This window comes from Hyperoodon ampullatus, assembly GCF_949752795.1.
Source record: "Hyperoodon ampullatus genome assembly, chromosome: 11".
Taxonomy (NCBI): Eukaryota; Metazoa; Chordata; class Mammalia; order Artiodactyla; family Ziphiidae; genus Hyperoodon; species Hyperoodon ampullatus.
The window spans coordinates 39,641,384-39,667,653 of record NC_136924.1 but is presented as its reverse complement, the minus strand read 5'-3'; the positions used below and the strand labels follow the sequence as shown (position 1 = coordinate 39,667,653).

Sequence of the window (26,270 nt, the reverse complement as noted above, 5' to 3'; positions counted from 1 at the left end):
CAGAATTCTGCTGTGGGACAGACCCTGTGTTAGCTTTTGTAAATCATCACCTCTGACTGTCACAGCAGCCCTGCACATAGCCACATTTTTTTCTTTAAAAACAGAAATACAGACATGTGAGCAGTCTGCTCTCCATGTGGCCAGCAGCGTGGTCTCTGCCTGCTCTTAAGTCAGATGCTGTCAGCCTCTAGGCTGCAAACCCTCTAATGGCGTTGGGACCCATAGGATAAAGCAGAACTTCCCCACGTAGCTGATGAGGTGCCACGTGGTCCAGCCCTGCCGTCTCTCACGGGGTCTCCTCACCACCGCACCGCTCGGGTCCTCGGGCTCCCCAGGTTCCCGCCGCCATCCTTGGCAGTGCAGCTCCTGCCAGGATCCCCTTGCCGCTCCCTGATCCAGGGCCCATTCTCCAGGGACCCTCCCTGACCCCTCTGAGGAAGCCTGTCTCGCAGTCATCAACCTCACACACCGTGCCAGTCACAGGGTAACGTTTCTGTCACGATGTCGTGCCTCCAGGAAGGCGGAGACCTTTCTGGTTTTACTGCCCATTGTACCCACAGGCATAGCGCAGTGCCAGCAGCACTCACAAAGCAGTTTGTTGAGTGAATGTTAATATAAACAAGTGAATTAGAAACGTTAGAAGGCAGAGATATGCAAATAGAAGAAACTTAAGATCACTGCTAATTCTAGCATTGAGGAATTGTGTTACATTGTTACTCACTCTTATACTTTGTTGCATATTCTTCCAAACCTTTATACCTACATAGGCATATGATTTTTAAAGCTTTATTGAGGTATAATTGATATATAAAAACTGCACATATGTAATGTATATACTTTGATGAACTGGATATATGTATACTTTCATATATAGTACCTATTTTATTTTAAAATGAGACCACATAATTAGTGACTTTTTAGTTTGTCATTGATTAACGTATTGTTAACCCTTAGTGTCAGTAAAAATTCTGCTATGTAATATTAAAAGATGCAGCATAGTCCCTGCTCTTATAATCTGGGTGTTCATTTTTCTTCCTTATATAAATTTTGCTGCAAGGAATATTGTAGTGCCTCCTTTTTTTATCATCCTATGATAATTTCTTTAGTATAAATTTCCAGAAATGGAATAAAAATTTTATATATTATTTTTTAAATATTTTAAAAGTTGAATATATGTATGAAGTACAAAATGCAAAAGATGCAGAAGGGAATACAGTGGAAGTGAGTTTTCCCTCTACTTCTGTCCCCAGCCGCTCCCCAGAGACAGTCACTGTTACTCTAGAGGCTGTAGATTATCAAATTGTCTGATGTTATCCATTTCCAACACTAGCAGTTTGCTTCCTTTTTTATTTCTGCCATTCTGGTAGGCAAAAATGTCATCTCATTATTCTTTCACTTTGCGTTTATTTGATTTCTAGGTGATGGATTTTTTCATGTTTCCTGTACTTCTTAAAAATAAGCACAAGTTAAATGTTATTATCCCATTTCCAGATGGGGATGGGGGGGCGGCAAACTCACTTCTCAAGGTCTAAAGCTATTGGCTAATAATCAGGGACAAAGCTGACAATCCAAGTCCACCTGCCTCCAAAGCTCCTACTACCTTTATGAGTGATTTGTATTTAAATATTTTCTCTTTCCCAATTAGCTAAGCAAAATATCCTCCTGTAAAGACACCAAGGCACCTCTCTTCCTGGCTTGGGATTCAGTAAGTAACGCTTTCCTATGTGGCCCCAAGGTGCTACCACCCCAGGTTACAAACGTGCAGCTTGGTAAATATGTTTGTTTTTTCTGTTAGGTGGAAGAAATTGTTCATGACTCCATTACCAGGAATCTACAAGTTTTCTATAATATGCTGCGATCACATGACCTTGGAGACACAGGGCACATTGGGCGAAATAACTTCAAGAAAATCATGCGCGTTTTCTGCCCATTTTTAACAACCGAACATTTAGTAAAGTAAGTTTTCTGGTAACAAAATTAATTCATGCTGTGTTTTCCATAAAGTCTGTTTTACAATTTTAAACCTTTTTCTACGTATTTTTTTTTGCCATGTTAGTAGGTAGTACTGATAATAGCTCCTATTTATTGAGTCTGTACTAAGCATCGGGTGTTGGTTGAGAGTCTGGCATATATGCTGTGTCACGTAGTCCTCACCACGAGCGTGTAAGGCAGCTATGACAGTTCCTTTCGTGGATAAGGAAATAGAGGCCTGGAGACGTTAAGCACCTCCTTGGCGTCACACAGCTGGTCAGTGGAGCCTGGCTTCTACCTCTGGTCTGTATGACTCCTATTCTCTTAATTGTGATGCCATTTTACCTCCCAGGGTGTCTGGCTATGATCAGCCAGCCCATAAATGGTAACTTGAATTATACTTTTCTTTTGTTTTAGTTTAAAACTTAATTTGTGGTGGATGAGCTGAAGCTGGGGGGCGGGGGGGACAGGGATATTAGAGAAAGAAGAAAACGGTGTCCTGAAGGCCCCAGGGGTCCCCTGCCTGGTGTCCCTTTCACCCTCCACGCGGAGGGGCTCACCCCTTGGGGCATTCCCTCTCTGCAGATGACCTTGACAACCTGCAGGCTGAGCTGGCACTCTGCAGGGGATGACGCCTCCCACACGCCACCTGCCACCCACTTGCTGCTGTCCCAGAACTCAGAGCTGCACGGCCTCAGGGACGGGGGCTGGTGTTTCCCAGCGTGTGGGCAGTGATCTGGGAGATCACTGTGGGTGGAAATCCAGTGGAATCACAACGATTCTCTTTCATTCCTCCCGATTGGAATGTTAAAGATCTTATTTATTGTTTTTCTTTATATTACATTGATTTAAAGTGACGTGAAACACAGTTGATCTTATTGGTAATTGTTGGCCTCTTGAATCTCCCTTCTGTGAACACTCATGTCTCATAGCCCGTTTCTCCTGTGGTTTGTAAGAAGAGAAGGAGGAGGCCTAGGCTTTCCCCAGCAAGAGGGTCTTGCAGAGAGCTTGGCGTGCCAGGCCGAGTGTTTGCATTCATCCAGTTTACGGAATGTTTGCAGAAAGATCAGTTCTCTAGTGGGTGGAAGAAACACGGCACAGGGGAGAAGCAGGTGACAGCCAGTCCAGAGAGGGTTGTGGAGGAGCTCGGGGAGGGGTGAGGGCCTGGGCTGGGCAGTGGGCAAGGCGGGGAGGCCACCTTGACGTCCGTGTCTGCAGGGGCTTCAGTCACTCGCTGGCTCGTGGCTTTGCTGCGCGTGGTCCGGGGAGAGGGAGAGAGGCAGAGGGAAGCGGAACCCAGGACTGGCAGGGCGGTTCACTTCTTCCTCCACTTGGTCTTTCACTCAAGAGTATTGCGCAAGCCTCCTGCATCCCGGCCGTCCTGTTAATAGGTTTACAGAAACCCCTTCATTTACAGAGTGGTCTAATGTGAGAGAAACCGAAGCAGACGCACCCCGCGTGGCATGTGAGCCCAGAGGACCGTGCGCAATTCTTGAAGGACACTTAGAGCCGGGAGGATGGGGCAGGGGTCATGGCATGGAAGGTGAGAAGCTCCCCAGGGATGTGATGCTTGAATCTGGAGAAGAAAGGGGAGAGCATTTCAGGCTGTAGGCTAGCAGGAGGAAGCCCAGAGGGCTAGGGGCCCACGGCACGTTCACGTGGACAACTGGGGCAGAAGTGTGGCGGGGAGGACGGCAGGGGCACTGTACCAAAGGGCGGGCAGGAGGGACTGCGGCTCTACACTACGGAACTGGATTCACCCGGCGGGCAGGGTTCTCCACAGGGTTTGAGAGCCACCCAGAGGGCTTTGAAAACCCTGATGGATAAAGATTGCTCTGGCTCCGGTGAGGGGAGCAGACATAATGGGGAGAGAGGGAAAGAAGGGGCTTAAAAGGAGGGGGCGGCAGAGGACTGCAGGGGGCGACTGCTTTGGGATAGGTCTGGGCAGTAGAAGGACAGACCTGGTGACTCTGGACCGGGAGGCTGATGGCAGAGGAGGGAAAGGAGTCTCCAATGATGCCAGGGGCTGCTGGCCAGTGAGAGAACACAGAAGGAGTCAGCCAGTCGGGGTGAAAACACGGGAAAAAGACTCCAGGAGGCCGTGGGGCTCAGAGAGGAGTCTGGGCCGTGATGAGACTCCAGCGTCCTCCTCACACTGACGGTTCGTTCATTCGTTCAGCAAGCATTTGTCCGGGGTGGATGGGGGACCGCCTGAGGTGAGAGGGCTGCAGGTGGGACCTGGCAGAATACCACCAGACAACCAGGGCCCTGGCTCATCCAGCAGCAAAGGAGGCCGAGAAGGTTGGGGCAAGGGGACAGGAAGGGCGGTGCCCGGGGCTAGGGGGGCAGGAGGAGGCCAGCCAGGTCTGACGTCGCATGGGAAGCAGGTGGGCTGAGCAGGGGCCAGGGCTGGGAGGGGCGGGTGGACCCCCAGCAGGTACCAGGGGTGCTTATGGAGTGGAGGATGCAGTGCTGAGAAAGGGTTCACCTGCTTCACAGACAGGCTTTGTGCTTATCTGTGGGCTGGGAGGAGAAGTTAGTGGAAAGCCAGAGACTGGAGAGAAAAAGTGTTGATAGATGGAGCCAGGCCAGGAAGAGGGGTGGGCGTGGGTGCTAACCTAGGAGTCCCGCCCTCCGGACTTCTGTTTCCTCGGTGCAGGGGGAGGTGAGATCATCAGCTGAGGGGGAGGTTGGAGAAGGAATAGGAACCCTGGGAAACTGCAACTTCCAAGGGGCAAGAGAGGGGAACCTCTTGGGGGTCTCTGTTTACTTGTCCATAAAAAGGAAGATGTCGCCCAGACTTTGGGCATTCATGTTCTACCTGAGTACATTTTATTTTCCTTATATCAACTCCTCTTTTTCTGAAGTATATTAATTTTTTAAAGGCTTTTCTTACCACCATACATGTAAAAACATCCTCACTTGCTATAAAGAGGTTACACTAAGACTGCATTTCATGAAAACAATATGATTAAATCCTAATGAGATGCCTCTATCTGCCAAGGACTCTGAGCCTGAGACTTGCTATCGCTTTGTTAAAATATAGGTTAATAAGTAGAAGGAAATATGAGCTACATTAGATATCACTTGAAGTAAAAGAATTGTAAATTTGCAAACATGCTAAAAGATAGAGCAGGGAGGTAGAGAAACTGGTCCTCTCATGTGTGCCTTGTGGGCGTGTAAATGATAAAGCCCCTTTGGAAATCAGCTTGATGTAACAAGAACTGCCAGCCCCCCACCCCCGCCGATGGAGCTACCCTTTATCTCTGTAGTTCTCCGACGAATACACACCGTGAACTCATGTGGAGGTTTAGGGTGTGTGGACAGCTAGGGGCGTGGATTGGGGTGGGGAGGAAGCGAGGATGAGCCCCAGCTTCCGGCTTGAGCATCTGGGTACTCAGGGTTGTCACCTGAGCTGGGGGAGTTTCAGGGCTGAAAATCAGAAGTTCCATTTTGGACATGTTAACCTGGAGAGGAGATTGGTGACACCCTACCACCCAGAGTGACAGGTCACTCTATTCACCTCCTTCTCCACCTCCCGTCCACCCCACCTCCCAGGTACTCTCTACCTGTCACCCGGCTCCATTTTTCATGGCTCTTGGCATTTGTTTATGTTTATTACCTGTGCCACCCACCAAGGATGTAAAGCACAGGGACTTTGTCTCTTCACTCCCAAAGTCCCGGTACCTAGGCGTGGAACCGTACCCGGCTCATGGACAGGGCATCTTAAGTGTCAAGCGATGGAATGAATGAAGGAATGAGTGAACTTAAGTGGATTGGTTGTGCAGGCAATTGGATATTTGAGATGGAAGCCCTCGTATTCTCTTCTCCATTGCGTAGCCAGTCTTTGTCTAAACTACAAAGACAATCACATTAAAACCCTGCTTGAAGCATTTGGGTGTCCTCTTGCCATTAGGGAAATACCAGATGCTTTAACAGAGCGTGGCTTCCCAGCCCGTCAGGACCCTCAAACCTCTCCAGAGAGGCTTCCCTGGTGGCTCAGTGGTTAAGAATCTGCCTGCCAATGCAGGGGAAATGGGCTCGAGACCTGGTCCGGGAAGATCCCACATGCCGTGGAGCAACTAAGGCCGTGCGCCACAACTACTGAGCCTGCGCCCTAGAGCCCGTGAGCCTGCGAGCCACAACTACTGAGCCCACGCGCCACAACTATTGAGCCTGAGTGCCACAACTACTGAAGCCCGCATGCCTAGAGCCCGTGCTTCGCAACAAGAGAAGGCACCACAATGAGAAGCGCGCGCACCGCAACGAAGAGTAGCCGCCGCTCGCCGCAACTAGAGAAAGCTCGCATGCAGCAATGAAGACCCAACGCAGCCAAAAGTAATTAAATAAAATAAATTAATTAATTTAAAAGAAGAAAGAAACCTCTCCAGAGCTCGGGCTCTGCAGCCAGACTGCCTGGGTTCAAATCCCGACTCGGCCCAGAGCTAGCTGTGAACTTGGGCAAGTTCTGAGCCTCTTCCCTCCTGCACATGTTACTTAGAAAGTTGTGGTCAGGATCAAGTGAAGTAATAGGCATAAAGCCTCTCACCCAGTGTCAAGCCCCTGGGAAGCTCTCGTACGCTGCGGCTGTTCCTGTGGGTCCCAGCTCAGCTGGGCTGACTGGCTTCCTGTTTCTTGAGAACACCAAGCTCTCTGTTGCCTCTGGGCTTTTCGGTGATCTGTTCCCTCGGTTCAGGATGAGCATTCTCCCAGCCTCTCACAGCTCTGTGAGGTGGGCACTGCTTTGGTTTTCTCATAGTTGTAGCTATAATACTTAGCACAGTGCTCATCGCAGAGTATTCCTGAAGCAATTATAACAATTGCTAGTACTTACTGAGCAAAGCGTAGTTTGGAGCTCATGCTCTGACCCCTGGCTACATGCATGTCATCGTTATATTGTGGTCCTGTTATTCCAGCTGTAGTTTATTGAGCACAGATCCATGTAACAGGCCAGCCCAGTGCTAACAGCTTTACGTGGATCCTCTTATGGAATTTTTACAATAATCCTCTGAGGTGGGGACTTTCATTATGTGCATTTTATAGACAAGGAAACTGAAGCATAGAAAGGGTCATGTGCCCCAGGTCAGAGCTTCTCGGCCCTTTGATGCTCTTAAAAGTTATCGAGAACCTCAAAGGGTTTCTGTTGTATGGAGTGTGTCTACCAGTACTTACTGTATGAGAAGCGAAAACTGAGACATTTAAACTGTCATTGCAGAAAATGAGAGTGCACTTACTACTTGTTTCCCTGTAGGCTCAGGAAAAACTTCGGGATTTCAAAATAAGGATTTATTGGATAATAAAGAGGTTACAGAAATTAGAGCAGGGCTAACCAACATGAGCTCGTAAGGAGCTAGTAAAGTGCTTAAAGAAACGGAGCTGAGCTGAGCTCTGAAAGCCCACTCCAGCTCCTCATGGAAACCCTACACGTTTCTGCAGCTTTAGACCATGTTAGTGAGCGCAGCCCACATGAGCACACATTCCACCAGCGGTCGGAGCAAGGAATGATCACATGCCTTGCAGCCTCTGGAACGTCCGCTGTACACGTACCAGAGACTCAGGGTGGAAGAGACAAATGACATCGTGTATTCATGTGAAAAGAGCCGTGGCCTCACTGTGCTGGGGAAGTGTCCGCGGACCAGACCTCGTGAAGCCCGCCTTCAGTCATGGAGCAGATATCCAGACCCTGGGGGGCAGAATCCAGGGCTCACACCCACACCTACTGTGCTCTAAACCTTGTGCATTTTAACAGACCTGTGGAATTTTTTCTTGGGTCTCAGGCTTTACCAAGTTTGCAACAATGAGCACGTACAACCTTTATCATTAGAAAAAATTAACAAACAAAATGTTGGAAAAGAAAAAGATCCTGCCATATTAGTGGTTTCCCATGTTTTTCTCAAATATTTGCATACCCCCAAAATTCCAATAAAGTACTTCCATAATTCCATACCAAATTCCTCATGAAATTTTTTCTTTATTTTACATTTATTATATCTTTATTGCTGTATTCTTACAAACAATAAACTACACATATTTAAATAATACAATTTGAGGAAATCCATCATGTGTATATATCTCTGTGAACCCATCGCACGCTGTCAATCCAGATACCAAACTTTTTCATTCCCCCTGAAGCTTTCTTGTGCCCTTTTGCAATTCATCTCTTCCACCCACCTAGCACCATATCACTACAGATGACTTTGCATCTTCTAGGATTTTCTATAAATGGAAGGCTACAAGATGTTCTCTTTTTTTGTTAGGCTTTATTCACCAAGCATAATGATTTTGTGGTTCACTCACGTTGTTGTATGGTTCTTGGTCATTGCTGAGTAGAATTCTGTTTCATGGCCTTACCCCACTTTGTGGATCCATTCACCTATTGATGGACATTTGGTTTGTTTCCAGTTTTTGCTATTACAAATAAAGCCACATGTATTACACGTCTTTGTGTAGACATACATTTTTATTCTTTCAGCTAAGCACCTAGGGCTGGAACAGCTGGTTCCTCTGGTGAGTGGATATTCAGTTGCCAAAGTGTCTTCCAAAGTGTCTGCACCATTTTGCATCCCACCAGCAGTGGAGGAGGGTCATAGTGACCCACTTCCTTGCTGGCACTTGGTAGGGTCAGTCTTCTTTTAGCCATTCTAATGGGTGTGTTCTAATTATTTTTGAAATTCAGACTCTGCAATAAGTTTCAGGATATTGCTTCAGGAAGAATCCTTTACAAGAAACTTTTGGCATGCCTAGGAATTAATGGCCCACCCACTGTCTCTCCAGTTCCTGTTCCAAAGGATCAGCTGTTAAATGAACATCTTCCAAAAGAGAAGCAGCAGCAGCCGGATCTTTCTGAGAGGTAAAATAAAGCAAAACGAAAGCGTTGATTAAAACCACTGTGCCTGGGCTTCCCTGGTGGCGCAGTGGTTGAGAGTCCACCTGCCGATGCAGGGGACGCAGGTTCGTGCCCCAGTCCGGGAAGATCCCACATGCCGCGGAGCGGCTGGGCCCGTGAGCCATGGCCGCTGAGCCTGCGCGTCCGGAGCCTGTGCTCCACAACGGGAGAGGCCACAACAGTGAGAGGCCCACGTACTGCAAAAAAAAAAAAAAAAAAAAAAAACCACTGTGCCTATTGCAGTGTAGATAGTTAATAAATATTTGTTGACTGAGTATTTAAATATTTTATGATTTAAATAAGAAAGATGGCAAACTATAAAAACAGTGATTAAAGTCAGGGAGTTTTAGAGCAAACAGCAGAGATCTTAGGAATTACTGCATTGACTTATTAATTCTAGAATTGAAAGCAATGAGACCTGAGAGATTTGGGGACTTACCTTGGGTTATTCACAAGCATGGTGCTCATCCTGGGGGAAGGACCCAGGACTTTCAACTCCCAGAGAACCCGCCTGCCACTCGACTATTATGTACCTGCGTTCACACTTACTCTTCTCCAGAAACTTAGATTCCTTACCACTGTTTAATATTTATTGCAAAATATACTCATTAAACTGGTTAACATTTTCTAACATGAATGATAGAATTATTTAAATGATTGCCACATTGAATTGTAACGATAAAACATACTTAGTAAATCTGTTAAAAGTCAGACATGAATATTCGAGCTCTTCTTCATTTTGAAAAATATAGGTTTCATCTAATGAAAAGATATTATTTTAACTTGCTTGTTCATAGCTTATAAAAAATCCATAAGGAGAGGTAAAATGTAGAACTATTCAGCCGACTTCACATTGTCATATCCCCTTTAAAAAATTCTTAAGTGTAGAGCAATGGGAATATTTTAATGCTACGCTAATGAAATTTGAATATCTGGGCACTTCAGTAGTAGCTGCTTTATGAATGGGCAGAAAGATGGTAGTTTAAGAGAAAGGTTAAATATTCTGTGATGAGATATATCTGCCTCCTAAAGACCAGTGAAAGAAGTAATAGCAATTAAGCATTTCGCAAAATGTGGGCATTCCTGGAGAGCTCCTGAAGCCGACAGAAGCAGCAGGAAAGGAGTAGAAGTCTGTTCTCCAGAACTATCTCATGGTTGTCAAAACAGGGTCCGGGAGACTTCTGGAGAGCTGAGAATAATTATCCTTCAATGACACATACATTCTCATGCTCAGACCCAGAGCACATCACGTAAAATCTATCTTTTATAAATTAAGTTGATTTTGTGAATCAACTTGGTTTAATTGTGGACGTCCCTTCCTTCCCACGGCTGTTTGATGACCCCTTTGATCTAGTTACCACAAAACGGCCTATTTAATTTAAGGCCTATAAGAGGCTCTGACTTTTCATTTTCCCAGTTCACAAAAATTTCTTTTTTCGGCCATGTCTTCCCAGTCACACACCACATTCAGCCAGCTCAAAGCACAGCTGAAAATCTTAGCACAGGGATGACAGCAGCCCTTTCTCTGAAGCTCCCCACCCTGGTCTGCTGCCACGTGCTGGCATCTCAGGGAGAGCTTTACCTGACGCAATGCTGCTGGCCTGTCTCTGAACCTGAAAGCCATGAGTGTGTAAGAAGTCCCCAGGTCACTCCATCGACCTCAGCATCTCTTTCCTCCTTTGTGAAAAGGGGATGGTAAACCCCCTTGTTGTCCTGGGTTGAACCGTACGTGGGTGAGGTCTATAGGAAGTGCTTGGCTGCATCTGTGTGCCTGCTTGTGATTTCAGGGCCAAGCCCACTGAGAGTAAAAGTGCTGTGACCAAGAATATGACCAAGGATGCGGTTATTGAAAAACTCAAAAACTGTATACGGCAGCAGGACCCAGCATTCAGAAAACGATTTCTGGACTTCAGCAAGGAGCCTGATGGCAAGATTAATGTGCATGACTTCAAGAAGGTAGGAGAATGGGTTTCTTTGTGTTTCTGTGTTTCCTCCTTTCCTGAAGAAGTTCAGCTGTTTTCTTATACGAACACGCTTTAAAGGATAGACATTTTTTCGTTAAGGGTTTATTGCAGGACAAAGCAGATTCATTTCTAGGCATCTTTCAACAATTGATAAGGATTCTTCTGGCCAAAAATGTCTTTGGCAACTTTCTCAGAGCATGCTTTTGATATGGATGTGGCCGGCTTTTGATAGTTAAACTTTCCAAACACAGCCTTCATTGTCGCATTCTTTGGCCATCCACTGAGTACCTGTCTCCCTGCATGTGGTGGGGCGGCGTGCAGGCGGGAGCGAAGCTTCTCGGGCCCCCATCCCTGCCAGCAAGGGGTCCCCGCCATGCTGTGATAACAGAGCTGTGGTTTGTTCCTCCAGAAAGTGGGGAAAAAACCTGGCAGGGAAAATGCGAAGCTCAGAGCGCTGATTTGCATGTGCTTGTGGGAACTGGCAAGGTTCTGCCAGAAAGGACTCCGTTTGAAGGGTTCTGCATAGACTTCTCAGGAATTCATTTAAATGATTGCTTAAAATTCCTATTACGATCCCTCTAGCTAATCATCTTCAGCTATTTTTAAGGGAAGCATTGCAGCTAATAGGTAGCAGTGTCCGTGTGGACAAATTTAGAAGAAGGCAGTGACATATATTTCCAAGAAGAGAACAATTATATTAGTGGCTACAATTTATCTAGCGCCTGCCCCCATGCCAGGCGCTGTATTACGCTCTTTCCGTATCTCATTTCCAAGCCTCCTGACGGCAGCCGCGTGGAGGATGGATGGATGAGGGAGCCCCGGCTGGAGGCCCAGGGATGGGATTAGATGGCTGTCGAAACAGTCCAGACCTCCCCTTCCCCACACAAAAGACACGAAGTGGAGGATCTGGTGTTTGCGAGCATACGGGGCGTGGTGAGGAGAGATGGGGGTAATGGATAAGGGAGAGGAAAGATTCAAGGGTAGTTCCTAGATTTCGGTTTGGGGGACCAGGGCTGATAATTAGTCACTGCTAACTCCAACGGGGGCAATTTCAGTGGGGTTAGGGTGCTAAATGGGCGGGAATCATGGAACTCTCCCAGGGCGCCTGGTCCTAGACTCTATCCCTGAGCCACCTGGCAGCGGTCCTGGCCCCGACGCACAACAGTCTCGAATGACCATGGCGCTCAGCGGTCTTGATTCACAGAGTCAGTTCACAGGTTCACAGGAAATCAGGCATCAACCCTTCTGCCTCTGACTTTCCAGGGGGGGAAAGCGGCTGCCTTCGAGAAGGGCCGTAGGTGGCGGCAAAGCTGGGACTGACACCCGCGACTCTGAGGCCAGCTTCTCACCTGCTCACCTGAGAGCACCTTTAGGTCCATCAGCTGAGCTGAGCAGTTTCCACCTTAGGCTTCGTCGGCCGTCGATGAGCCAGGGGCTCCCTCGTTCACGTGGCTAGTTCCTGCCCCAGAGCGCTCTCCCAGAAGTTCGGCCAGCAGCCGCTCCGTTCTCAGCCTGGGGCAGCCTCTTTGCCAGTGGTTCAGGCCTGGAGTCTTGGAGTCCCCCCTGACTGTCCTCTTTCTTTCACACCCACATCCAGCGCATCACCCGCGCCTGTCGGCCCCTTGAACTCGCCCCAGGATACAGCAGCTGCTCGCCAGCCCCGCTCCCAGCCAGCCGCCCTCTCCCGGGCTGTTACAGCGGCCCCCTCGCCTTCCCCTGCTCCTGCCCTGCAACCCAGCTGCCCGGGTGACCCTCCAACAAGTCAGTGAGAGCGGGCCACGCCTGCTCGGGACCCTCCAATGGCTCCCCCATCACTCGTATAAAAACCAGAGTCCTAGAAGGCCCAGCACGACCCAGCCACCCATCACCTCTCTGACCCCAACTCTCACCTCCCCCCTTGTCCGTACGCTGCAGCCACACTGGCCTCCTGCTCTCCCTCAGACACAGACCTGCTCCCGCCTTCGATCGGGCTGTCCCGTCCCCCTGGCCCAGCTCCTCAGATGCTGGCCTGGGTGTCCCCTCACCGCCTGCCAGCCTTGGTCCAAGCCTGACGTCCCCGTGGTGAACACGGCCTGACCTCCACCCCCCCGTGATCTCCTTTACCCTATCTCTCTTTTCACGGTGCTGTCACCAACTGCCACCCACATTGTACTTACAGTTCTTTAGTTCATTTCTTTATTTTGCTTGTTTGTTTGTCCTCGTCCATTAAGACGTATGCTCCAAAGGTAGACATTGTTACCTCTTTTGGACAGTGATGCATCCCAAGTGTCTGGCACATAGTAGGGCCCAGCAAGCGTTTGCTGAATGGACGGATGAACTTGATGAACTTGAGTAACTAGAATCCCCAGCGGGCCCTGAATGGACTCAGGTGGCAACCTGAGGAGTGAGGGAAGCAGGCGTTTCAGAAGCCCGTTGGAATCCCTGAACATGAAGCTGGTTCCCGTACCTGCACGTGGCAAACCCACCCTAGCTCCCTTCTCTGCCCCCTGAGTGTCTCTGCATTCCAGCTGACCTGAGGGGCGGCCACAGGAATGGTCATTCTGCCCTTGCTTCATGGTGGTGCCTCCCTGTTTCCTGGCTTTCCCGAGATGTGCCAGTGGTGGGGAAAGGAAACAGAAACCACTAGAGGACTGATATGCAGGGGAAAAGGTTTGTTGTCATTTCAAGAGACTAACCACCAGTTCCCTGTGAACACAGTCAGGCAAATAGTCTACTGGTTTCCCTTCTAGTGACTTGTTGGGTTTAACCTTTGGAAACAACCTGTCGTGACCAACCGTTTAACTTGAAGATCGATAACCGTGGGGTGATTTTAAACAGTCTACTAGGGACCCAGATTTCAACTCTATAAGCTGATTACCTCAAAGCATTGTATAAATGTAAATTTTCATTGTTAAATAAATTATTTATAGATCAGAGTGATTCTACTACTGGTGAAGTCAGAGCTGGAAAAATCATGGACTTCTACTGTAGAAAGAAACAAGAATTTAGATTAGACATAATGCAGGGCATCCAGAGGTTAAAGCTTTCCAACTTCAGTGGCAAGGAGACCTTTGAAACCAACTCCTTTAGAGAGCTTCAAGTATAAATGATGATAACAGTTCTGTAATGGTAACAACAGCAATAATAATAACCACGATGATGACGCCAACCATCGCTGGGACAGTGATGCTCACGGTGCTGGTCCTCACTACACATAGCATTCGTCAACCCACCAATGTGCAGGCACTGGGGAAGTTGCTTCACATACTTTATTTATAATCCTCGTAGGAGCCCCGTGAGGTATAGATCACATTATGCTCATTTCACAGATGAGGAGACCAAAGCTTAGGAGTTAAGATCGTGGCTCAGCGTTGTTCGGCTGGTAAGCCATTCAGGCACTTGGATTTGAATCCACGCTGGTCTGTATCAGCCTCAGACCCTTGCTGGGTGTGACACCGGCTTGGTGGGTGTAATACAGGCTAGCTGGGTATAACTGATGGCAGCTTTGAGGTTGGATCTAGCCTCAGAGTTTGGTGGGAAGGACTTTGCTTTCAATAACAATGCCCCTTCACTTCTTCCTACCATTTTGGTTGTGGAGAGGCAATGTTCTTGCCCTTCTGTTCTCCCAAATCTCTATCTCACCAGTTAGTACTGCAGTGGCTGCAGTTTCATGCCCGGGGAATTGGGAGTGAAGATACAAGTCCCATATACCCACTCGCCCAATTCTGTGTCCATGCAGAATTGTTCATCGTTTGAACATAGGCACCGCTTAGCCGTTGGCCTGCATACCTTGCACTCTAAATTAGAAGTGCTAATTATTTATTCTCACCAGCCATCACCTTCCCTGTGGTGGGGGCAGGAAGTGATTGGCTACACAGACTCTATGAGGGAGAGCTGTAAGAATAGAATCCAGAGCCCGGCACGAGCTTCCAGGTCAGTGAGTCCACAAGTCCCTGCGTTGTCGTTGTTGAGACCCTGTTACTGGTTTTCACCCCCATGGTCAGGAAGTTTTTGTCTGCTATACAAATTCTGTTTGTTAACTAATAATTGATCTTTCCCCATTTTCTCTCTTGAGTGTAAGAGATCTCAGAGTTTCTGGTTAGTGTGGGATAACCAGGGCCACCACACTGAGTTGACAGCCCTGACAGAGGAGTGGGGTTTTCATGAACTCAGTTGGGGTTTTCATGAACTCAATGTGTTTTTCATGGTTAAGTGTACAATTTCCACTGGTGGAGGGGAAAGGGATTTCTGGAATTGTAGTAGACCTGGCCTGCGTATTTTGCGTCATACATTAAACCAGCGTTCACAACAACCCTGTAACCCATATTCTTTCTCCCAGGAAATCCTCCTCTCCCAGTTCACTGCTGTGACCACTGCACTGCAAAGCCTGTGACTATCACGCATTTTTAAATGTGTCAATTTATTTAAATAATGAGTCAAGAACTGGTAATGTGGCAAGAAAACTGTTTTTGAGTTTTCAGGTAATCTAGAATCTTTATATTCCTTCTCTAGATACATTCTCTTCCTCTTTCCCTGTCCTTCATTTGCTGAATTAGCAACAAACCCCCAAAACAGTGGCTTAAATTTAAAAAGTAGCTGTTTTTTTTCCTATAACAAGGAGTCCAGAGGTTGTTGGTATTGGGCCACTGCAGCAGCTCTACAGTGTCTTCAGAGACCCAGGTTGCTTCTAGCTTTTTACTCTTCCAGTCTTATCCTCGAGTATGCAAGATAGCTGCTGGAACACCAGCCATCACACACATGTTTCAGGCATAAAGAAAGGGAAAAGGGAAGGGTAAAAGGCTTGAGCCAGAGAAGTCTTTCCTTTTTAATGGGCTTTCTTGGAAGCTCCTCCCACTTACATTTTATTGTAATGTATTGTAAGCTTCCACCTGTATTTTATTGACCAGGACTGTGTCATATATGGCCATACTGATCTATAGGGAAGAATGGGAAATAGTATAAATACAAATATATATATATAATTTTTTGGCTGGGCACATTACAGAAAAAGCAAGGTTCTGTCCCTATGGGAGAAGGAGAGAATATGCATTAGGCAGGCAAGTACAACAGTCTCTGCTATCCTTCCCCTCGGTAAACATTTTGAGGGTGCCTGTTGCATACTTGGAATAGGACTAAGCCACATGGGGAACATGGATAAAGCAGAAGTTTCATTGCTTGGGACTAGTGACCCATGGGAAACATAAAATGACTAAACACCCAAGGACACATAAGTCAAGATTAGCCTAATTGAGTAATTAGACTAACTGAACTATTCCATTCATCAGGAATTTGAGGGCAGCTTTACGATTCCAGTTCCCTGTAATTGGCTGTTCCTAATGGGAAACTATTATTCTTCATACTCAGTAAATATACTGAACATTGTTTAGCTCACTGTTATTCTTAGTCCCATTTCTGGCATCCCAGCAGAGGCCTCTGGAGACAGATACGGGCTGCAGAGCTCATCAGCTAACACAAACAGAGCCCCTGAGACATGGATAAGGGAAGCAGGAGTCTGTAATGGCCCAGCCCAGCATCCCAGGTCCTTAGCAGCCTCAGCCCCTTGCTTCTGCACCTGCTTGAAGGCAAGGGCATCTCACCTTGCCTCGTAGGAGGCGAGCTTTCTTTCCTCCTTCCAGCAGACCACCTTATGCCCTTTGGATGCTGGTCAAACTCACACATCTGGGGAACTGGCGCCTTCCCCACCCTCTGCCATCAGTTCCTAATGCCATGCAGTCTTACTCACCTAGAGACAGGGACCCCAATGTAAACCAAGCCCCACAAACACCCTCGAGCGTCTCATAGCTGTTCCTTACAGCTTCCTAATCTTGCAGATGTTTTAAGGGGGTGACCAGTTGTGTGTTCGAGGTCCCTCACGTCTTCATTTTTGTTGGTCCAAGTTCCACACAACCATCAAAAGTCTATATTTATTTCTGCATCTTCCGGCAACAACTCTCTGACAGAGGCTAAAACTGGACTCTCTCGGCATCTGGCTACACCCAAGTTGGCCAGTTCCTCCAGGGCAGGGGCAGTTGCAGACCCTCAGTGTCAGTTGACCATACCTCTAGGGCTTCGTTTTTGCCTTTGTGTTCTCATGGCTTTTGTCCCAGGCGTGCCTTTGTCTCCTAAGTACCACAGTGTGGGGACTTGCATCTTGCTTTTGAAAGTTTTCAGTTTAGGTCCTTAGACTCCAGCCGTGAGCAGTTCCAGAGCTCAGCACATGTCCGGAAGGGGAAACCAGTCATGGTTTAAGCCTGTCCCCTCACATCTCCAAGTTTGCCACTGCAGCACCACATAACCAGCTCTGCTGGAGTGGCCCTCTGCTGGGCCCAAGCCTATTTCTCAATCCAAAGTCCACTCTCAGATTCATCAGCTGTTCCCAGGGAAAATGCAATTGCATAGCCTCGGTTTGCCTCTGAAGGGTCGGTCCTTCCCACCTTGGAATTTTGGTCTCTTTAAACCTCATGTCTCTCGTGGCTTTCTGATGCCTTTTTATTATTTTTAATTGATTGAGCTTTTCTCATTGTTTTCATTGGGAATATTTGCTTGCTGTGAATTACTACCTCCTATCCAAAAGCAGAAGTTGAGGTCTGTCATTTTTGTCTTTTCAAAGTAACAACTTTACTTGTATTGTTATTTTTCTCTTGTGTATTTGTTTTATATTTATTTCTGCTGTTACCTCCATTGTTTTCCTCCTTCTACCTGATTGGGATTTAATTTGCTTTTCTTTTTCTAATTTCTTGAGATAGAATGTTAGATCATTGCTTTTCAGCCTTTAGTTCTCTAATGTATGAATTGATGGCTATCCATTGCCCTTTAGGTGCAGGCTTAGCCACATCGTACAAGTTTCAGTTTATCATATTTTCATTGTCATTCAGTTCAAAATATTTTATAATTTCCCTTGTGATTTCTTCTTTTTTCCAATGGCTTATTGTTTAATTTCCAAACAGTTGGGATTTTCTAGTTTACCTTTTATTATTGATTTTGAAGTTGATTCCACTGTGAAGTCTAAATGACTTCAACTGATCCTTCAAAATATATTGAGGCTTGGATTATGACCCAACATAGAGACCATTTTGGTAAATGTTCCAGAAGCACTTGAAAAGAATGTGTACTCCATCATGGACCTTTAGTTTTCTAAGTATGTATATTAGGTTGATTTTATTAATTGTGTTTTTCAGAACTTCTATATTCTTATCAAAGTTTTGCCTGCTCATCCCATTAGCTGTTGAGAGAAGTGTGTTGAAGTCTGTCATCTGACTGTGGATTTGTCTAGTGAGATTCTTTTTAATTCTGTTGATTGTTGCCTTATTCATGTTGAAGCTAAATTATCAGGTACACATAGACTTAGAATTGCTGAAACTTCCTGTGAATTGTCTCCTTTTCATATGACATGACTCCTTGATACAGAGTAATGCTTCTTCCCTTCGAGTCTATTTTTGTCTGATAATAATATAGTTACTTCAACTTTATTTTGATTTGCGTTAGCATAGTATATCTATTTCTATCCTTTTACTTCAGACTTTCTGGGTACTTACATTTAAAGTAGGTCTCATATGGACAGCATATAGCTGATATTTTAAAAGATAAAGTGTGGCAGTCTTAGTCTTCTACTTGGAGTATTCAGTCCATTTTATATTTAATTACTGATATAGTAGATTTTATATCTATCATCTTAGTTCTTTTTTACTCAGCTGTCTCATGTCCTTTCTTTTTCTGTCCTTTCTTGCCTTCTTTTAGATTATTTAACTATTTCTACCATTCTGTTTTCCCCCTCTATCAGCTTATTGATGAATACATTCCTCTGTCAGTCTTTAGAGGCTGCCCTGGAGATTGCAACATGCATCCTTGTCATACTGTATGTAGTTAAATATAAATTATGTTTACCACTTCTCTAGCAATGCTAGATATAAAAATACCTTAATTTCATGTATCCCTATCTATCTTTTACATTATTTTTGTCATGCATTTAAATTCTACATCTATGCTAAATCCCACAAGACTATTTTTTTATGGTAAATAAGATGTCATATGTGTCTACATATTTACCCTTGTTGTCGTTCTTTCTATCTTACATTTTTGTGTACTTGCACCTGGACTAATTTTTACTTTGCCTGAAGACTTACCCTTTGTCCTTCTTTTAACGCAAATGTACTGGCAACTAACTCTCTGAGTTTCCATAGTTTATTCAGATTTCCTTAGTTTTAATGTCACATCCTTTTTCTGTCCAGGATTCCATTCAGGATCCCACATTACATTTCATCATCATGTCTCCGTAGGCTCGTCCTGGCTGTGACAATTTCTCAGACTTTCCTTGATTTTGGCGACCTTGACACTTTTGAGGAGTACTGGTTAGATATTTTATAGAATGTACCTCTATTGGGATTTGTCTGATATTTTTCTCATGATTAGACTGGAGCAATGCTTTGGGAAGGAAGACCACAGAGATAAAGTGCCCTTCTCATCACATCACATCAGGCACAGGCTGTCAACATGACTTACTGTTGATGTTGACCTTGATCACCTGGCTGAGGTGTGTTTGTCAGGCTTCTCCTCTATAAACTTAATCTTTTTTTTTTTTCCTCTTTCTCTTTTTCCATACTGCACTCTTTGGAAAAAAAAGTCACTATGTACAGCCCACATTTAAGGAGTGGGGAATTATTATGCTCCACCTCTTTAAGGGCAGGATATCTACATAAATTATTTGGAATTCTTCTGCAAGGGAGACGTGTCTCTTCTCTCCCATTTATGAATTTATCCAATTATTTCTATCAGGATGGACTCATGCCTCATTATCCTTCAAATGTCTATATGATCCTTAAGAATGTATTCGTTTTCACTCCTGATATTGGTGATTTTTAATCTTTTCTCTTTGCTTCTTGAATAGTCTAACTAGAGATTTATCACTTTTATTGCTCTATTTATAAAATAAGCTCTGGTTTCATTGATTTTTTTATATTGTTTGTCCATGTTTTAGTTCATTGTTTTCTGCTCTTACCTTTATTATTTCTTTTTTTTTAACATCTTTATTGGAGTATAATTGCTTTACAATGGTGTGTTAGTTTCTGCTTTATAACAAAGTGAATCAGCTATACATATACATATATCCCCATATCTCCTCCCTCTTGCGTCTCCCTCCCACCCTCCCTATCCCACCCCTCTAGGTGGTCACAAAGCACCGAGCTGATCTCCCTGTGCTATGTGGCTGCTTCCCACTAACCATCTATTTTACGTTTGGTAGTGTATATATGTCCATGACACTCTCTCACTTCATCCCAGCTTACCCTTCCCCCTCCCCGTGTCCTCAAGTTCATTCTCTACGTCTGTGTCTTTATTCCTGTCTTGCCCCTAGGTTCATCAGAACCATTTTGGGGGGTTTTTTTTAGATTCTATATATATGTATTAGCATACAGTATTTGTTTTTCTCTTTCTGACTTACTTCACTCTGTATGACAGACTCTGGGTCCATCCACCTCACTGCAAATAACTGAATTTCATTTCTTTTTATGGCTAAGTAATATTCCATTGTATATATGTGCCAGATCTTCTTTACCCATTCATCTGTCAATGGATACTTAGGTTGCTTCCATGTCCTGGCTATTGTAAATAGTGCTGCATTGAACATTGTGTTACATGACTCTTTTTGAATTATGGTTTTCTCAGGGTATATGCCCAGTAGTGGGATTGCTGGGTTGTATGGTAGTTCTATTTTTAGTTTTTTAAGGAACCTCCATACTGTTCTCCATAATGGCCGTATCAAATTACATTCCCACCAACAGTGCAAGAGGGTTCCCCTTTCTCCACATCCTCTCCAGCATTTATTGTTTGTAGATATTTTTTTAAGATGTTGGGGGTAGGAGTTTATTAATTTATTTTATTTATTTTTGCTGTGTTGGGTCTTCGTTTCTGTGCGAGGGCTTTCTCTAGTTGTGGCAAGCAGGGGCCACTCTTCATCGCGGTGCACGGGCCTCTCACTATCGCAGCCTCTCTTGTTGCAGAGCACAGGCTCCAGATGCGCAGGCTCAGTAGTTGTGGCTCACGGGCCTAGTCGCTCCGTGGCATGTGGGATCCTCCCAGACCAGGGCTCGAACCTGTGTCCCCTGCATTAGCAGGCAGACTCCCAACCACTGCGCCACCAGGGAAGCCTCTGTTTGTAGATTTTTTGATGATGGCATTTCTGACTGGTGTGAGGTGATATCTCACTGTAGTTTTGATTTGCATTTCTCTAATGATTAGTGATGTTGAGCATCCTTTCATGTGTTTGTTGGCAATCTGTATTCTTCTTTGGAGAAATGTCTACTTAGGTCTTCTGCCCATTTTTGGATTGGGTTGTTTGTTTTTTTGTTATTGAGCTGCATGAGCTGCTTGTAAATTTTGGAGATTAATCCTTTGTCAGTTGCTTCATTTGCAAAGATTTTCTCCCATTCTGAGGGCTGTCTTTTGGTCTTGTTTATGGTTTCCTTTGCTGTGCAAAAGCTTTGAAGTTTCATTAGGTCCCATTTGTTTATTTTTGTTTTTATTTCCATTTCTCTAGGAGGTGGGTCAAAAAGGATCTTGCTGTGATTTATGTCATAGAGCATTCTGCCTATGTTTTCCTCTAAGAGTTTGATAGTGTCTGGCCTTACATTTAGGTCTTTAATCCACTTTGAGCTTATTTTTGTGTATGGTGTTAGGGAGTGTTCTAATTTCATTCTTTTACATGTAGCTGTCCAGTTTTTCCAGCACCACTTATTGAAGAGACTGTCTTTTCTCCACTGTATATTCTTGCCTACTTTATCAAAATAAAGTGACCATATGTGCATGGGTTTATCTCTGGGCTTTCTATCCTGTTCCATTGATCTATATTTCTGTTTTTGTGCTGGTGCCATACTGTCTTGATTACTGTAGCTTTGTAGTATAGTCTGAGGTCCTGGAGCCTGATTCCTCAATCTCCGTTTTTCTTTCTCAAGATTGCTTTGGCTCTTCAGGGTCTTTTGTGTTTCCATACAAATTGTGAAATTTTTGTTCTAGTTCTGTGAAAAATGCCATTGGTGGTTTGATAGGGATTGCATTGAATCTGTAGATTGCTTTGGGTAGTATAGTCATTTTCACAATGGTGATTCTTCCAATCCAAGAACATGGTACTCCATCTGTTTGTATCACCTTTAATTTCTTTCATCAGTGTCTTATACTTTTCTGCATACAGTTCTTTTGTCTCCTAGGTAGGTTTATTCCTAGGTATTTTGTTCTTTTTGTTGCAATGGTAGATGGGAGTGTTTCCTTAATTTCTCTTTCAGATTTTTCATCATTAGTATATAGGAATGCCAGAGATTTCTGTGCATTAATTTTGTATCCTGCTACTTTACCAAATTCATTGATTAGCTCTAGTAGTTTTCTGGTAGCATCTTTAGGATTCTCTATGTATAGTATCATGTCATCTGCAAACAGTGACGGTTTTACTTCTTTTCCGATTTGGATTCCTTTTATTTCTTTTTCTTCTCTGATTGCTGTGGCCAAAACTTCCAAAACTATGTTGAATAATAGTGGTGAGAGTGGACAACCTTGTCTTGTTCCTGATCTTAGAGGAAATGCTTTCAGTTTTTCACCATTGAGAATGATGTTTGCTGTGGGTTTGTTGTACATGGCCTCTACTATGTTGAGGTAGTTTCCCTCTACGCCCACTTTCTGGATGGTTTTTATCATAAATGGGTGTTGAATTTTGTCGAAAGCTTTTTCTGCATCTATTGAGATGATCATATGGTTTTTCTTCTTCAATTTGTTAATATGGTGTATCACATTGATTGATTTGTGTATATTGAAGAATCCTTGCATCCCTGGGATAAATCCCACTTGATCATGGTGTATGATCCTTTTAATGTGTTGTTGGATTCCGTTTGCTAGTATTTTGTTGAGAATTTTTGCATCTGTGTTCATCAGTGATATTGGCCTGTAGTTTTCTTTTTTTGTGACATCTTTGTCTGGTTTTGTTATCAAGGTGATGGTGGCCTCGTAGAATGAGTTTGGGAGTGTTCCTCCCTCTGCTATATTTTGGAAAAGTTTGAGAAGGATAGGTGTTAGCTCTTCTCTAAATGTTTGATAGAATTCGCCTGTGAAGCCATCTGGTCCTGGGCTTTTGTTTGTTGGAAGATTTTTAATCACAGTCTCAATTTCAGTGCTCCTGATTGGTCTGTTTATATTTTCTGTTTCTTCCTGGTTTGGTCTTGGAAAATTATTTCTTTTCTTCTACTTATTTCCTTCTACATTTTTTTTGTAATTTGCCTGACACACAGGGGATCTTTCTTGGAATGTTCACCTTGTGAACCTGGTGGTAAAATCCAGGAAAGTGTGCCCACCTCTGAGACTGGGCCCCCGGGAGTTTCTCATTCTCAAGCTAAGCCTCACTCAGCTTCCAGCACTTTGTCAGAATCACCACTTAAGTGTTCCTACCAGTTTGTGACCACAGTGGTGTCTGTTCCAGGTAAGCTGATGTTGGCCATGATTCTCTGTGTACATCTGTCCCTCTAGTTTTCAAACTTCTCTGATGGTTCTAAGAAAAGCCATTGATTTTTCATTTGTTCAGCTTTTTTCTTGTTGTAAGGATGGATGTGATTACTTCAAAGCCCTTTACATGTTGAACCTGAAAGCAGAATTCCACTCTTACTTTTTGAAGATATTTTAGCTGGGAGTAGCATTTTATGTTGGCAGTTATTTTCTCCCAGCATTTTAAAGATATCACTTCATTGTCTTCTGGCTTCTGTCAGTTCTGCTGTTAAATAAACCACCAGTCTTACTGTTGCTTGTTTGAATGTAGTGTGTCTTTTTTTCTCTAGAAGCTTCCAAGATTTTCCCTTTGTCTGTGGATTTCATCAGTTTTAGAAATGTGTCTAGGTGTGCCTGTCTTTGTATGCATCCTGCTGGGGTTTGCAGTTCTTATTGAATCTGTAAGTTGTTGTGTTTAATCAAAAATTTTTGTGAAAAATTCTCAGCCATTATCTCTTCTCCTTTTGCTTATGCCCCGTTCTCTCTGTTACTCTTGGATTCCAATTGTGTATGTTAGTCCTGGTCACAATATCCCATGGGTCTCTTTCATTCTTTTATGTATTTTCCACTATTTCTCTCTCAGTGCTTCAGTCCCATTGACCTGTCTTCCAGTTCATTAATCCTCTGTTCTGCTTTTTCCAATCTGTGGTTTTATTCATATAGTTCTTTTTTTTTTTTTTTTTTTTTTGCGGTACGCGGGCCTCTCACTGTTGTGGCCTCTCCCGCTGTGGAGCACAGGCTCCAGACGTGCAGGCTCACCATCCATGGCTCACGGGCCCAGCTGCTCTGCAGCATGTGGGATCTTCCCAGACCGGGGCACGAACCCGTGTCCTCTGCATCAGCAGGCGGACTCTCAACCACTGCACCACCAGGGAAGCCCTAGTTCTTAATTTTAGTATTTTTTTCAGTTGTGGGATGTCCATTTGGTTTAAAATATATTCCATACCTGTGTCTTTACTTCTGTTGTCTCAAAGTATTCCCGAATTTTTAAAAATGTATTTATAGCCATTTAAAATCTTTTTCCTGCTAACTCCAGTATTGGGATCACCTGTAGAACTTTCTCTATTGTCTGTTTTTCCCCTTGATTTAGGGTCACATGGTCCCAGCTCTTGGTATGCTGGACAGATTTTCATTGAATGTGAGATATTGTATTATGAAAATTGAGAGGCTCTAGATAATGGGTCACCCTTTCCTTTGCTTGTCAGATAGACTGGGGACTGATGACCTTAATCCAGTTAGGGAATGAATCGATTTGAGGCTGGATTGCAGTTTTTCAAGGCTCCAATTGCCTTTTTTTTTTCAAACTCCTTTTTAGGGTGTAGTCATTAAAGTTTTTAACTCAGAGTTTGGGTTATTTTCTGAGCCCTTACCCCTGAGAAGTCCTGAACTCCATCTAAGCTTAGTTTCCTCAGGACCCAAAAAGGTGACTAAAAAAAAAAAAAAAAAAAATCTCTTCAGCTTTTCTGGTCTTTCTGCCTTGTTTCCTCAGTCTTTTGCCCCACATGGCTTCTGAATTCAGCAAGTGTCAGGGAAAAACTGGCAGTGTCATGGTTTGTTCTCTGTTTTCCCTTCTTGCCAGGTACCTGACCATTCAAGTCTCTAATTTTGGTCTTTATGGCCCCATGACCTCCACTTGTGTCTCTATCAGCTGGTAGTGACTGTCTGCCTGGGCCAGCAGCCCCCATCCTGAGTCCTGGCCCTGCTCCCAGAATGGATCCATGACCTACTTTTCCTCCGAGTACTGAGGTCCCCCTTTGCTCAGACTTGTGTCCCTTTGAGTCCTGGTTGTCTCAGCAGCTATCTATATGTCAAACAGATGTTTTGCTGTATTTTATCTGGCTTTTCTCTTTTTTCTCAGTAGAAGCAAAGGTCTGCAAGCTGAACACCAGCCCTTCCCTTTTTGATGGGCATTCATTTCTTTTTCTCTTTTATTTTTCCTCTTTAAACAATTGTTCTTTATGTATCTCTACATACTGAGGCTTTCATCTCTATGGAATGGATTCCCAGGAGTAGGTGCTTGGTCTAAGATAATATATTTTTTAATGTTAACACATGTTGTCTGTGTGCTTTTTTAAAAAAAAACTATAGAATTTCATATTTCTAACAGCTGTGTGTGAGAGTATCTTTTTCTCTAACCCCTGTTATTTAGCATTATAGCTCTTTTTAATTTTTGCTGGTCTGATAGTTTTAAAATGATAGCTCAGTTTAAATTTAATTTGCATTTATTTCCCTGACTACTAGCGAACGTATGTTTTGTTTCGGTTTTTTTTGCCATGAGGATTTGTTCTTTTGCAAGTTGCCTATTTACATCCTTTTCCTTCTTGTCAACTTATAAGAGGTTTAGACATCATTATTTATCCCTGTCTCCTTAAGAAGCCCGGGCCTCCCACTTTACCCCCATCCTCTAGATTATCACCGTGGGGACTTTCTCCCCATATGGCTCTGTATCCTTTAACCTGACCTCAGCCTTTCCCCTTCCAGCTGCCACAGCTCTTCTCTGACACTGTCCCATTTGCATCAACTCCATCCTGGTTCTCTCCCGGGGGCACTGCTTCCCTGCAGCCCTCCCTCCCTCCCTGAGGTGTACATCTACGAGGGCAGTTATCTGTGTCTTTTTTATTCTCTGCCTTGTCCCCAGCCTCTAAAACAGGACCCAGCACAAAACAAGTGTTCAATATTTTTTGAATGAACCCATCAATTTTGAAGCATTGTAGAACTGCGGTTTAAAATGTTCACTCTGAGCCAGACTGCCAGGGTTCGAATCCCAGCTCTGTTCCTTAACAACTGTGTGAACTTGGGCAAACCTCTCTGTGCCTCAGTTTCCGTATCCCTAAATGGAGATCATTTTAGTAGCTATACCGTAGGATTGTTATAAGGACTAAATGAGCTGATTAAGCTGAGTGTATTAATTTCCTAGGAATTTGTAACAAATTCCCACCAACTGGGTGGTTTAA

The 26,270-nt window shown here is 44.5% G+C and overlaps 1 protein-coding gene across 1 annotated transcript in view; it reads left to right on the top strand.

The window, feature by feature from the left end:
- The window catches only part of EFCAB6 (EF-hand calcium binding domain 6), a gene marked incomplete at both ends in the record, with an annotated part of 231,404 nt that overhangs the window by 102,404 nt on the left and 102,730 nt on the right, over positions 1 to 26,270 (top strand). Inside the window, 4 exons of the mRNA XM_079714428.1 lie at positions 1,646 to 1,705; positions 1,796 to 1,956; positions 8,648 to 8,821; positions 10,645 to 10,813. Of these exons, the coding sequence (XP_079570554.1) occupies positions 1,646 to 1,705; positions 1,796 to 1,956; positions 8,648 to 8,821; positions 10,645 to 10,813 (564 nt within the window). The remainder of the gene's footprint in view (positions 1 to 1,645; positions 1,706 to 1,795; positions 1,957 to 8,647; positions 8,822 to 10,644; positions 10,814 to 26,270) is intronic.